Source organism: Eubalaena glacialis, chromosome 1, assembly GCF_028564815.1.
Source record: "Eubalaena glacialis isolate mEubGla1 chromosome 1, mEubGla1.1.hap2.+ XY, whole genome shotgun sequence".
Taxonomy (NCBI): Eukaryota; Metazoa; Chordata; class Mammalia; order Artiodactyla; family Balaenidae; genus Eubalaena; species Eubalaena glacialis.
In genome coordinates, this window is record NC_083716.1 from 11,684,246 (window position 1) to 11,695,964 (window position 11,719).

The following is an 11,719-nucleotide window of genomic DNA, read 5'->3' on the forward strand; positions in this document are numbered from 1 at the left end:
TATTCTCTACGTAGGCTACACTATAATGACTATGACAGCTAAACACATTTCAGATATTACCCATAAAAATATAAATCCTACAACTTTGTGGTCAAGAAGGTAGAAAGGAAAAAAAAAAAAAAGAAGGTAGAAAGGTTTATAAAACATTTTTGTCAATATTGAGAAAAACTTGGCTTTGGAGTCAATATGGGGTTTGAAGTCTGGCTCTCCCTCTTACTCTTTGAACTTGGACAAATTACTTCTCTGTGCCTGTAAAATAATAATAAAACCCCTCCGCCTAAGTTTTATTGTGGGGATGACATGAAACAGTACACATAAAGGGCTTAGAACAGTGTCTAGTTCAGAAAAATGCTTAGTAAATAAAAGCTGTTGTTATTAGCTACTATTAATCTCAGCTGACAAAGCAGACAATATGCACAAAAACTTCCCTCTAGCTGTAAAACCTGATTCCGAAAATTGTCATCATTCACCCTACAAAGACTATCTTTTTTTTTAAGCCAAAGAAAGGGGGAAATTTTTTGGAAAGATGTGTTTTGTATCTTGCATGCATAACAATAAATGTTCACAAAGTAAGTTTACAGATCTGTCCAATCCAACTGCTTGCCTGTTAGAAATATAAAATATGGGGTAAGAAGTGTTCAAGGTATAAAACTGGTAAGCCATTTAAAAGAAACTGAAAACTAAAGACACTAGGGGAAAAAACTGGTTATTCAACAGCAACAAAAATGGTTCAAAAGATTTTTACAATATATTTAATAACTAATTTTTAAATTAAAATGCCCTATTACATTTTGTCATGGTAAGCGGTGAATTTTTAGCAAACATGATTTTTTAAAAAGGTAAAGTTAAAAAATTTTTTCAAAGTAAATACCAAATAACACAAAAGTCTAAACTGGATATAGTTTCATAAAATATGATTCCGCAAAACAGATAAAAGTTCTATTTAGATTTCAATTCTGTAATTAATTTCTCATTCAAAAAAGTTTTCATATGACATATTAAAAATAATTTCATTATCAAAAAATAACTAAGAAAAACAGGAATGCATTTTTATGTTTCCGTACATTCTGATAACTAGCATCCCCCTCCAAAAACTGTTCACTGGTATTTATCATTCAGTGTTTCATCTCTCTCTAAATAGTTTACATGCTGATGAATGTTATGTGTATGACAGATGCTCTGCCATCTTTTCGTGGTCAGTCTCAGAATAGAATGAAGCAATACGCAGCAGTAAATTATATAACACTGTCCTATCAGACAAAGCTACAAGGACAAGTGGAAGCAGTTTTAAGATTAAAGAGATAAGACCGTATCACCCTTGCTCAACAGTGGGCTATATTATATTGCTTTTTAAGTCTTTAAATTACAGCCCTTATTCTCAGATAGTGAAACTCCACTCTCAAGAGATTATTGAATGTTTACACAGTGCTTTATCATTTTCCCTGGTTGAAAATAAAACAGTCTAAATATTTTCCTCTGGTGGTCATTACCCTGCAAGAGATATAAGCATCCACCAAAAAAGCAGTTCTAAGTATGAATACAGACTACTCACTAACCTTAAAAAAATGGAAAACCAGAAAAAATACTCAACTACTTAGAAGAAAAAATTTAAACAATGTTAAAGAAGAAAATAAGGAATACCATCATAAAGATTTTTTTTTAAAGTGACGTTAAATCAGATAGAAAAACAGCATAAGTGGAAATGCACCTTTCCTCACATTTATTTCCTTATCCAGATGGACAGAGATTTTCCACCCCAATTAGAAGACATTTAAAACAGGGCCTAAAATGAGTAATAAGCATAACACAACATCCTATATTTGTGGCAATGATAGTACTGAGAGAAAACCTGGACTTAAATTAATTCGGCTCAACTCAACCAAAAATGCCTTCTGTGTCCTAAGCACTCTAAAGCTCTGAGATACCAAGATGAGAAGAACGTGGTCCTTGCCTTGACGAATGCTCTGTCCACTGGGGAAGAAGGAAGCAAACTACTATTATATGATATAGTCAGGGCTATAACTAACGTGTGTACCAAGTGTCTAAAGCACCTGGAAACACAAAAAGGTGACCAATAATTCTGCCCCAGGAATGCAGGCTATGGTGAGCACAGAGTAGGGGTGGGTCTTACAAAATAAACTAGGCAGGAGAAGAGACTGACGGTAACAAACATTCCAGACTAAGGAAATGGTCACTTTAGACTTAAATATCAATACTGATCCTTCTGATGTCACTAGAAGAAAAGTCCTGTTTCAAGTTGCCAGAAACATAAAAATCACAAGGCTCACAGGCTTTTTTGGTCTTATGATAGTGCCCTTTAGAAAGAAAAGGACATGGCCAGTAATTTATTCAGTTGAATAACCAGTAAGAAACTATGAAAGATTTTAAATGCTTTCATTACAAACAATAGCAAAACTGGCTGTAAAAGCAGAGGGAAATGATCCAATAAAATGGAGAATTTTAAATAAGTCTACAGAAAAAGACCTGAAAAACATTTAACAATTAAATGCCATTATTACATAGGCATTCTTTAGAAAGGCTCTTGAGTATTGGATAGGATAAACTATTTGGTAAAGTCAGGTGCGTGAGATTCTTTATTCATTGGCTATATGTACTTGAACACCTGAAGATCAAAAACAGGCTGTTCTGAAAGATAATGGCCTCTTCCTTCCTCTATATTTTTGGTCTACTTTAGTCTGTGGTTGGCTATATCCTAAGAAGTGAGATAAACTTAATTGCAAAGGCTACAACCACTTTATTCAGAAAAAGTTAATTTGCCTTCTGATATGGACTTCGGATATATAAACAGTAATTCAAACCACATGGCTTAATCCAAAATCTAGGCCCAGGTTTCCCTGTGAATATTCCTTAAAGGCTTAAGCCTGTAGCATGATCATCTGAGCTTCAGCTCAGAAGTATGGGTTTAAGTATCCTTCCACTGAAAGGTAAGCTACTAGCCAGCACCCTAGAAGAGTTCACTTACTTCTCTTGAGGGAAGCAACTTATCCCTAAAGCTGTTAGGACTGGACAGGTTCCTGTGTACAAGAAACGAACACAAACCAAACAGAATGACACATAATTCATTTAAAGCCATCTATTCAGAGGACTCCTGGGACCTTACCTCCTTCCATGTAATTCCACCAGCTTGGTTCATCTCTGTCAATCTTAGAGGCTAAGAGAAAGGAGAGAGTAGCTCTAGAAATGGAGACAACCACGTCCACCTCTATCTACATATGCTTCAATTTACTGTCCCAATACACAGGTGACCTAGAGATTTCCTGAGTGTTCTTCATGAAACACATCAATTATTGTCCTCAAAGAGGTACACTGAACAAACACTTAAATTGGCACTGTTTCAAAAACATTTCATTATGCACAAGGACCAAAAAGTCCAACCCTCATTTTATAGCTGAGGAAATGAAGTACAGAAAAGTGTTCTGTCCAATGAGTTAGAGATGATGTCAAGTTCCATCCAGCTGCCATAGTTAATTTTAAGCCCTTAGACTCCAAAGAGTCGGCTCTTTGACAGCCTGGGGAATTTTGCAATCTACTTTTCTTCAGTCTGCACTTGAAGCCTTATCCAAACATTGTGGGTGGGGTGAGGGGAGAAAGACCAGGCAAATGATCAAATCAGGGAAAACAGGGAGAAGAGAATGACTGGAGACTGGCCAAAATTAGCCTATCTACAACACCTCCCGTCTCAAGATTATCAAAGAACCTTATCTGGGTGCAGTAGTTTCTCTTCCATTCTGAATAGAGGAAATAAAATGTAATAGCAAGAAAATACATCCAAAACCTAGAAAAAAAATAAGTTCTCCTTCACTGCTCTAGCAAATCAACGAGCAGGCCTTCCTAGGCAAGCAGTGGAATGGGCCAGAAAGTGTTCTGGGGGCCAATAACTCTCCGTGACCTCAGTCAAGTTACTCAACCTTTCACACCTGTCTCCTCACCTGAGAAAGAGGATATCACCACCTGCTTTGTAAGGTTGTTGTGAGGATTGGGAATAATATATTAAGGGACCAGATCCTTGGAAACCCTCCTATAAATGGTAACTGCTGTGATGTATATGAAAAGTTCGTTTGTGCCTTTCATACTTTCCAATTCATACCACGTAAATTCTTTTGTCTAGATTACATACAAGAATTACAAGTAAACTTGAAATGCTCTGGCTATTTCTTTCAAGAACTCTGTTCTCTTCTCCTAAAATGAAAGATCTGCGGTGATTAGGATAAAGGACTGGCAACCTCAAAGCGGGAGGTGCTCCTGAGCCCCCTCAAGGGAAACCGCGCCCCCCGGACTGTCAGCTCTCTGAGGGCAGCGACTGCCCTGTTTAACTCACCACTGTGACCTAGTTTTCCTAATGCAGACTAGTCGTTGTAGACTTAGACATCTCATGACAGCTTACATGACACCCAAACATGGACCCACAAGAGTGTATCGCACAATACTGAGTCACACAAAAATATTAAAAGTTGAACATTACGATACAGTTTAACCGTAATACTAAAATTAAAAAAAAAAAAAGGCACTGTAAATCGAGTGCCTATGAGGTAACCAGAATGAAGTCACGCCTTTAATGATAAAGGACCACCAGAAACACATAGATGTCCACAGGCACTGAAGCTCCGGCAGGACGTTCCACTGAACTGGCGCGATCGCCTCTGGCCTGAGATCGGGATTCGAACCCAGAACTTGTCCCGAAGGACGGGCAGAGGCCACTCCAGAGAGGAAGAGGCCTTTAAGGCCAGGAGCACCTCGCTCGAACTTTCTGGTGGGCGCCGGCCTGACCCCGACTGCGGGCGGCTCGACTCGCGTCCCCTCTCCCGGGCAGCGGAGCAGATCGCGACGCGGAAGCGCGCTCGGAGGGACGAGGGTCGCCAGTCCTTTGTCCCCCGCGGAGGGGCAGGGGCGACGCCAGCGCTCCCTCCCCTCAGGAAATAATGACAGATCGCGCGCCCTCGCTCGAGCCCGCCCCGCCCCGCCCCGCCCGCCAGGGCCGCAGGAGGCGCCAGATCCGCAGCCCCCGGCCGAGGGGCCCCGGCCGCGCCCCCTCCTCGCCCCGCGCCCGCCCAGGGCGACCCCGTGCCGCCAGCCTCACCCGGTCGGAGATGGAAGCTGCCGTCGCGGCGGCTGCACCACAGCGCGCGTTCGCCCTGCTGCAGGATGTAGTGGTCCTTGGCTTGGAAGAGCTCCATGCCGGCCCCGGACGCGGAGGGAGGCGGCGGCGGCGGCCGCCCGGGCGCGCCAGCGGCTCCGCAGCCCCGCAGCCCCGCGACCCCGCGACCCCAGAGTCGGCGGTTCGCGCGGGGCGTCCTCGTCGGCCGGGGCCGCCAGAGCCCGCGCTTCGGGGAGCGGCGGCTGAGGGAGCGCCCCGGCTGCCAGACCCGCGGGAGGAGAACGCGCCCCGGCGGCGGCGGCGGCGGCCTTGGAGGCCTCTCCCCCGGCTCCGCCCCTTGATCGGCCCCGCCCCCGCTCCTCCTCATGGCTCCTCCCCCTTCCCCACCCCTTCCCCGGCTTCTCCCCCGACTTTTCCCAGGCTCCACCCCCTCCCCGTCTCCTCCCCGCTTTTTTCTCCTTTCCGTTCCTCTTCCTGCCCATTCCCGCCGCCTTCTTCTCCAGCTTTTCCTGGGTTTCTCCTCCTGGTTCCTCCCCCAAGGCTCTTCCTCCTCCCTCTTCTCTCCCCATCCAAGCCCCCTCCTTCTCCTCCTCCTCCCGCTCTTTCCAGGCCCCGCCCCTGGCGGGCCCGCTTTCCCAACCCCGGGCGATTGCGGGCAGAACACTGGCCTGGATGAGTCAGGCTGGCCGCCTTACTGCCTTGCGGCCTTTGGAGCAGAAGCCCACTTCTGGGGCCTCCCCTCCCATGCCAGCAGGTTATTCGTTACTTTCACCAGCCCTGAGAAAAGCCAGGCCGACTCCCTAAATCCAGCCTGAAACCCCCCCCTCTTCCCCCGGGCCTGTGCTGCCCGCAGAGACCCAGACTAGGAAAGCTGGGAAATGCGACCTAAGGGGCTGGTTGCAGGGGTCTGTCACCAACCAGACTCTCCACAGAGCTGGGGCGTCTTCTGTTTTGGAATTTCCTCTTAGAACCTTGCGACATTTGACAACAGCAAACATTCAATAAATGCACATCAACGAGAAGCATGTAACAATAGAAATTAGAGCCCAGCACGGGACTCTAAATAACGAGAAGGAAGAGAGCAAAGTCCATAAGCTATCATGTCCCGAATTAAGCAGGAGGCGTGTGAGAAGACAATAAAATGTCAAGGAAGTAAAAGGGGTCTAGTTTGACAAGGATAAGATGGCTGGAGAATCTCTTGTGGAAGGAGGAAGCCCTCCCGAGTATCTTTGAGCTATCTTGAAAGGCCAGGTGGTATGTTGAACAGAATGGGGCTTGGGAGTCAGGGCCCCAGTTCCAGTCCCCACGCCAGGGGTGATATAGCTGTGTGATCTTGGGAAAGTCTCTTGGTCTCAGATGGCGGTTGAACTAAATGACCTTTAATTACACTCCCAGGTTTATGAGTAAATGAATCTTTCTACCCCTATCTCCTGCCTTTTCTAATGCCTTAGAAGGGAAGAAGGAAAAAACAAACAAACAAAAAGAACGAGGTAGAAGACAAGAAAAGCAAGGCAATGCTTTTAACCTTCTGCTAGATAAAAGTGAGAGGGCCCAAAAGCAGGAAGGAGTTCCACATTACTAATTATTCCAGCCCACGCTGGTTTCTCAGTTGAATTTCCATTGCACAGGAAGTCCCATGATGACAAACTGTCCTGGAATCTGTGATAAGTACTATGCCTTTTGGACTGTCCAGACATCTCAACCTAAAGGTCAATAGGAGCAATTACTATGGCAAATGAGGTGAGTTGGACAAAGTAGATAATGGCAATAAGATGGTGAAAAGAAGATTCAGTGGAGCCATCAGTTTCGGATTTATTGTTGAATTCAGCCATATGTTGACTTTCCTCAGCAAAAATGAATAGATAATGAGAAAGTCTTATGAAGACAGGATGTTCTGCAAATTACTTCTTTATTTTTTAATGAATCACTTTACCAGATGTGAAGAAAATAATGCTATTGTAACTTTTGAAACAATTGATTAGTTGATTGAAACTTTCCCTGATGTTTTAAACCAGTGGTTCCAACCATAGCTACCTATTAGAATCATCTAGGGAGTTTTTCAAACATACCAATACTTGGGCCTCAGTCCAATTAAAGCAGAATTTAATTGAGATGGGCTCTGGCATCAGTTTTTTTTTTTTTTTTCTAAGCTCCCCAGAGTATTCTGATGTGCAGCCAGGATTAAGCACCACTGTTTTAAATGAAATTAAATGGAAAAATCTGCCTGACAGCAGCTTAGTAGAAAACACCAGTCAGTCATTAACTCAGACCAGTGTATGCGGTTGATGACCTGTAAATCCAGAGTTAACAAGCAGAGCCCTTAGGAGAGAGAAAACCTGAAGATGTTCTGGAATCTATCTGACCCAGATGCACAGTGCTCTCTCCCTCTCACTCTGAATGCATGCTAGAGCTCTGGCCTGGCCAAGCAGAATGAGTGAAAAGAGTAAGTACTGTGTCCCTAGCAGATATCACATCCTGAGTCTCCTGCCACAGGTGCCTTGCCTTGCTCCTGCTAAGGACTTCCTGAACCTCAAATACTCTTTACCTGCCAGGTGCTCCTGACACTGCAGCTTCTCTACTCCCTGGCTGGCCTCCCCATCCTTGGCCTATCTGCCAGCCTTCATCACTCTCTTCCAGCTTCCTAATTCAAGGCCCTCCTGCCCTTGAATGGTGCCACCCAGTTTATGGTAGAAAGTTCATGTGATGCTGTTCTGTTTTTTAAACATGAATGACCATCATGTGTATTCTATATCTTCTTTTACATGTATCGTATATTTACACTAATTTAAGTATATCCACTAGGAAGTTAGGTTCTAGCCTGTTCTATCTGATCTTAGTCAAGTCACTTAATCTCTTTTAGTGTCAGTTTCCTTATTTATTAAAAGAGATGATCACTAACGGTTCTTCCAGCCCTGAAATCAGTGAATGTGAGGAAATGCGTCCACATAGTTAAACTTAGGCAAATAATGATGGTAAATGACTCAACTCTGATTATCGATTTGGCCTTCAATGTCACGTTTATTATGTGTTTCTGTGATTTGGGGGTTATGATTAGATTCTAGTGTCCTGTGGTGCAATTTGACTTGTAACATCATCTCCTGTCTACTTGTCTACAGTCTTGTATGTTGTTTGTCTACGAGAACTTTCTTCAGTATTGTTTGTATATGAGAAATCTTCCAAAGGAGATATATTTTTTTAAATACATGTTCTGCCTGCCAGGAGGCTGCTGATTTCTTCAGTCAGCAGTCAGAGTGGTTAAGAGCCCAAGATACTCACAAGCCAAATTTTCACATTTGACCAATCATCAGCCGATATCTCCTGGATTTGACTACCATACCTCCTCCCATAACTTCATGAAGTTACAACTGGAAATTGTAACAACCATTTTGGAGCTTTGACATATGTAAGATTGTTCATTTGAGAAGCACCATAGAACAAAAAGGGAAAAGTCTGTTGCATTGGTCTAAATGAGAGATACTTTTGTTTAATAGAGAAGATCATCTCTCCTCCATTGTTATACTTTGGGGGTTAATAAGTACTGGCTTTTTACTTGTACAGTCTGATAAAATTGTCAAGGACCCAAGTTATTGTTTAAACCAGCTATAATAATTCTTTTGCATGTGTGTGTGTGAGAGAGAGAGAGAGAAATGAAATGTGTTTTCTGCATCTAATCTTCTTCCAGAGGAAAGATAATTAGCCTTTTACAGTGATAATTTCATATTTGTCTAAAGCCAGCTGTCTCTCACTTCCTCTGTGTTATGTATTTACTTTTCAATTTTAAAAATAGCTTAAAAATTAGAGCGTTCTAAATAAGCTAATTTGAAGAAAAAAGTCCAAGGTATACTGTTAAATAGCAAAAGTCCTAGCCGCAGAGTAGTATTTTAATGTATCCCATTTGGGTTTTTAAAGGGGAGAATGGGAGAGATATTATGTTTTTATAAGCGCAGAACATTTCTGAAACAAAACACAGGAAGTGTGGTTACCTCTGAGGAATGGAAATGGTGGTGGGGGGATACTCAGGAATGGCAAGAAGGAGGGTAGAAACTTCCTTTTCACTTTATATTCCTGTATGCTGTTTTGATTTGTGTGTGTGTGTGCTTTTATTGCTTTAAATTAAAAAAAGAAAACTAGTTAAATATGTGTGTGTCTAAAACTCATTCTTCCACCACACACAAAAACATATTTTTAGGTAACTTATTACCTAAGGGTTTAGCACCTTTTGCATTGACAAGCCAGGAGTCCAGGGCATAGCTCTTTTTATTCTTCACACACTGCTTAGTATTTTTGATCTTTCCTAAAACCTTAAATGCTGTCAAAGTGAGCTATAGTTAAGTATATAAGCCATTTTTCTGCACTGTATCCTCTTTTACATGGAATATAAGGAAGAGTATTTTTCTTTGACACCGTTTCTAAACCACAGCAGTAGCTGTGGCTTCTCCTTCCTCTGCCAATTGCAACTCTCAGGCTGATGGCCTGTTGGGGCCTGTACCATCGTAAATCAATAACAATTGTCAAAAATGCCTTCTGTTAGATAATCATTTTAGAGATTTTTCAGAGAATGCTTTGTGCTGCACCAGAAAACAATGGCGGGGGTGGGCTGGAATTACTCCTGTAGAAACTTGGTACATCTTTGGAAAAGCTGCCCAGTGGATTTTAAACCCATTGTTTCTTATCCTGGTTAAAGAAAAATAATAACAGCTCACAGCGTTTCACCATTTCATAAGAGTAGCACTTAGTAACAGGAAATATAGGGTTTTGGTTTCCCTAATTCTACTCCATCGTTTTCCCTCAATTTTACAGCAATTCTTAAATTTACTTATTATTTATTTATTTATTTATTTTTGGCTGCATTGGGGCTTCGCTGCTGCGCACGGGCTTTCTCTAGTTGCAGCCAGCGGGGGCTACTCTTCGCTGTGGAGCGCCGGCTTCTCACTGCGGTGGCTTCTCTTGCTGTGGAGCACGGGCTCTAGGCACGTGGGCTTCAGTAGTTGTGGCACACTGGCTCAGTAGTTGTGGCTCGCGGGCTCTAGAGCGCAGGCTCTGTAGTTGTGGTTCACGGGCTTAGTTGCTCCGTGGCATGTGGGATCTTCCCACACCAGGGCTTGAACCCATGTCCTCTGCATTGGCAGGCAGATTCTTAACCACTGCCCCACCAGGGAAGCCCTTTACAGCAATTCTTCAAAGAGCCTGAGGAAGCACAGTGAAGGGTGTGTGTTGGGGGAAGGGTGTTGGGCTGCTCCTGACCAGGTGAGCATAGGGAGTGGGGGGTACGTAGGAGGGGGAAGCAAGCAATGCAATGTGATTTGCAAAGTCTCCATGATGAGGCCCATGATGGGTAACCAGAGACCAGCTGCAAATGTGGCAAATACATCTTCAAAATTTGGCCATCACTCTAATAGTTGCTGCTTCTCGAAAATGGTGAGATACTAGCATTGAGGTTGCCTGTGAGCAGTGGACCACTTCTCATGGTTTTTCACATCGCTTTCCATGATTTAATCAAGTAGGGATTCTAGGTTGTAGGGGTGATGCTTATAAAGCCACAACCCAAGCGGTTCAGTCCAGGGCAGCATCAAAGTTGAAAAAAGATCCATTCTGTACAAATCTGAGAAAGCTCCAGTCCTTTGAGTATTTCTCAAATACTATAAAGCCCTCTGTAAGTGTTTGTTTTGTTGTTTATTTTTAATCTTATTTCTTTTCTGCTCATCATCATCCTATGGCACAGATACTCCCATACCTCTCCTCTCCAACCTCCTCTCCAGCTTCCTTTCCCCTTTTCAGCTCTTTGCTGTGAAATCTGACCACTCAGGGCTATTTCCCCTGGAGAGGCCTGGCCCTCCTTGGAGGATGGGAGAGGGGAAGAAATGGAAGACTACGCCAGAAAGCTCTCCAGCTGTGGGGAAAAGGGGACGGGCTGGGAACACTCAGACACTAACAAGTCTATCCCATCACTTCAGCATGAGCCTATTTCTCCCTTGGGATTTGGTTAAACTATTTTCATTTTGAATGGGAAAAAAATATGGCCTGTAAACAATTTTGTTTGGGGCCCTTACATTTAAAAGGCCACGGGTTACTATCTGGACTTTTCTTCCCTTATGATTTCACAATTGGAACCCAAGTGTCTGGCTCAGAGGAAGAGAGCAAGCTTCGGGGAACTGGTATCTGCCAGCAGAGATGGACAAGCGCTGGCTCTGAAAGCATTTCCCAAAGCAACACCAGTCCCTTGCTTTCTGCTGACCCGGCCTATTTGGAGCAAATTACTTACTGTTCTGCCTGTCGAGCTTGGAGCTGAGAAATCCGGGGTGGGGTCGGGGGGTGGGGGATGAAGAGAGACAGGTAGGAAGGATCATTGTCAGGAGGCGGGCAGTTTAGATGAACTCTCTCGTCTTATTCTTCCTACCCCCTCCCCCATTCCCAGCAAGAGGCTGGCAGAGCCCTGGGTCCCCGCCCACTTCCCCTATTTACCTAAGCCTGAGGTACTTGGGCAAATCTCCAACTCTCGAAGGTCAGTTTCCCTTATGTAAAATGTAGATAAAATAGAAAACTTTCTTCACAAGTTTATTGTCAGGATTAAATGAACTTGTCTTTGAAAGGGTGTCCCAAACT

At 43.6% G+C, this 11,719-nt stretch overlaps 1 protein-coding gene across 4 annotated transcripts in view; it reads right to left on the reverse strand.

Moving 5' to 3' along the window:
• The window catches only part of INPP5F (inositol polyphosphate-5-phosphatase F), a 93,381-nt gene extending 88,115 nt beyond the window's left edge, over nucleotides 1-5,266 (reverse strand). For all 4 annotated transcript variants that reach the window (XM_061192714.1, XM_061192704.1, XM_061192698.1 and 1 more), the window contains exon 1: nucleotides 5,099-5,266. In XM_061192714.1, the coding sequence (XP_061048697.1) occupies nucleotides 5,099-5,195 (97 nt within the window). In that variant the 5' untranslated portion in view covers nucleotides 5,196-5,266. The remainder of the gene's footprint in view (nucleotides 1-5,098) is intronic.
• Nucleotides 5,267-11,719: the final 6,453 nt, after the last annotated feature.